A 2540-nucleotide genomic window follows, 5' to 3' on the forward strand; every position below is an offset into this window, starting at 1 on the left:
GGTCAAAAACAAACATTAAAAAAAATATAAAAAGTGTGGGCCTGGCCCCACTAGTAAGGAATCACTTAAGCTTAAGCAAAATCAGCCTCTAAACTACACAGATGGCCACAGTCCCAGCACGGGACACCTGAAAACATGCCCTCGTTCCTGGATAAGGGCACAGAATAAGCGGGCGGCACAAAAGTCACCCAACTGCAGGGCTGCCTCCCAAGACACCGGGAACCCACCTGACAGACGCTCGTGTTAAAAAGCAAGAGAAAGAGGGCTTTCACAAACCAGAGACCGAAACGGAGTCCCCTCTGGTAGGACACAGAGGTCCCTGTCACTAGGGTGGGCGCCGCGCCACAGGGCCCGCAGCCTCCCCAGCCCCTCGGGCAATCGCACCACACACGCAAGTCTCGGCGCCCGAAGCCCTGCCGCGTGGAGGCTTGCGGGAGGCAGCGCGCACCGCGGGCCAGCAGGAAATCGCCCAGCTGGACCCCGACACAGCCCCGCGGGTTGCGACGGCTCCTCACCGTTTGTTCCCTTGTGCAAACAGTCGATCCCGAGCGCGGGGTTCGCCTCCTTCACTTGTCTGGCACGCACTTCGGTCATGGTCTGGATGGGATTCATGCCGCTGTTTTCAGCAAGGGCCATGGGGATGACCTCCAGCGCATCGGCGAACGCCCGCATGGCGTACTGCTCCAAGGTCGGGCACTGGCGGGGAACAGGCAAGCGCACGCATCAGCAAAAATCACGACAAGCCGGCAATTTGGAAAGGTTTTAAGTAAATCACATCCGTTGAAAACCTAACTCACGAAGAATTCTAAGAATAGACCATCGTGATTATTTTTAAACTACTAGAAAGTTAAAACGTCACCACAGAGGAAGGATGGAAAAGGTAGACACGGGAGAGAAGTCCAGAAACAAATGAGCTCTGACTACTTTTAGTTATGACAGTTAAGACATTCAATCAACTTTGAACCTCAAACAAGAACACTGAAGACTAGAGTTGTTATTTCAAAGCTGGAAAGGTTGAAAAAAGCTGACCAACGCCAGTTTTTGGCAGCCTGCGCCTCAACATGTGGGCGATGATCAGCAGACCAGACACTGGTTACCCAGTGCGGTGACACTTTGTTTCCTGGGGTGCAGGTCCCCCAGTTTGCCCACAGCCCCACCGCCCTCCGCATGGTCTGGGAGGCCCCGTGCGGGACTTACCTTGTCCGCCTCCTGGCTGACCGCCAAAGCACAGGCGATTTCAGCAGCGCCACCACCATACACGACACGATTATCCCGGATGAGGTTCCGGATGACGCACAGAGCATCATGAAGGGAGCGCTTGGCCTCCTCGATGATCTAGGGAAGACAGTCCACGTCACCACAGCCCCGTGTCCAGGACCCGGTGCGGATGTACCCTCGGTGTGCGCCGGGTACGAGAGCTACTCCCAACTCCCTGCCGGAGCCACTTTGGTTGAGAACAAACGGAGAGCCCAGGCAGGATGTCCATTCCAGGGTGAGTTCCGCTGTTCTCCCCCTCCCTCTGTCGTGTGGTGACGAGAACAGCAGACAGAGGAGGCAGCCAGTGACACATTCTGGGACATGCGACCATGGGAAGCAGTCACACAATCCAATAGTGACCAGGAGAAACCTCCGGGCGCGTCTAACTGACCTTGATGCGACACAGTCCCGCTCTCGCAGGAGGGAGATTACCAGCGAGCGCCATTCACATGGGTGCCCTACTGTCACCCCGCGACGCAAGAAAGGCCCGTGCGCCTCACAGCATAAACAGCTGTGCCCCTCAGTGACTTTACACCACGGCAAGTCACCGTTTCTTTTGAGAAAAATATTTTGAAAAACAGCGACTACATCACAGCCACACACAGAAGGGGCAAAATCAAACCATATGCCAAAAACAGAAAACTGTGCAGCATGAGTAACAGACTCTCACCATCTTGTTTCCTCCTCTGATGAAAATGGTCACAGCCCTGGAGTTCTTACACTGCTCAATGACCAGCATCTTGTCCTTAGTCGTCCCGAAGGAGATCTCCTTCACAAGCCCAGCGAAGCCCAGCTTCTCAGGGGTGAGCTCTGAGAACCGCGGCACGATCCGCCCTCCCGTCGCGATGGCGATCAGCTGGGGTGGGGGTGGGGGGGTAGAGGCAGGGGCGGGAAGGTGCTGGTGAGCACTGGGCGCTCAACACCAGGCCGCAGGTGAGCCAAATCCACCCAGGGCTAACTCGCACACCCAAGTGCAATGCACCCTAGCCCCTAGATTACAAGGTCAACCCAAGAAGGCATACGAAATGAGCGTGTTTCTGAAGAGCTGGCGTCTCCGTGTGACGCCACCACCCTCTGGGTCACCTCTCCCGACCAGGTTACGCTCCGCGCGCCCACCTGCACCCTTGCTGCAGCAAGGACCGGAGGCTGTGCCTGCCCNCCTCTATTTCTGGTCCTCCGACCCAACGAACTGCAGGCAAGTTATTCTGAAGAAGTAAATGATTGGCTTCGTCGTCAAAGCCCCACTGGCAGATGGCCAGGTTAGCGCCCGTTTCTTTTATCTG

The 2540-nt window shown here is 56.0% G+C and overlaps 1 protein-coding gene across 1 annotated transcript in view; it reads right to left on the minus strand.

Annotated features, from left to right (window-relative positions):
• CCT5 (chaperonin containing TCP1 subunit 5) overlaps positions 1 to 2540 on the minus strand; it is a 14553-nt gene that overhangs the window by 1350 nt on the left and 10663 nt on the right. Inside the window, exons 7-10 of the mRNA XM_077749422.1 lie at positions 2418 to 2537; positions 1928 to 2113; positions 1198 to 1335; positions 516 to 696 (exon numbers count right to left, since the gene is read on the minus strand). Of these exons, the coding sequence (XP_077605548.1) occupies positions 516 to 696; positions 1198 to 1335; positions 1928 to 2113; positions 2418 to 2537 (625 nt within the window). The remainder of the gene's footprint in view (positions 1 to 515; positions 697 to 1197; positions 1336 to 1927; positions 2114 to 2417; positions 2538 to 2540) is intronic.

The sequence above is a fragment of the Crocuta crocuta genome, unplaced genomic scaffold (assembly GCF_008692635.1).
Source record: "Crocuta crocuta isolate KB4526 unplaced genomic scaffold, BGI_CrCroc_1.0 scaffold89, whole genome shotgun sequence".
Lineage (NCBI taxonomy): Eukaryota > Metazoa > Chordata > Mammalia > Carnivora > Hyaenidae > Crocuta > Crocuta crocuta.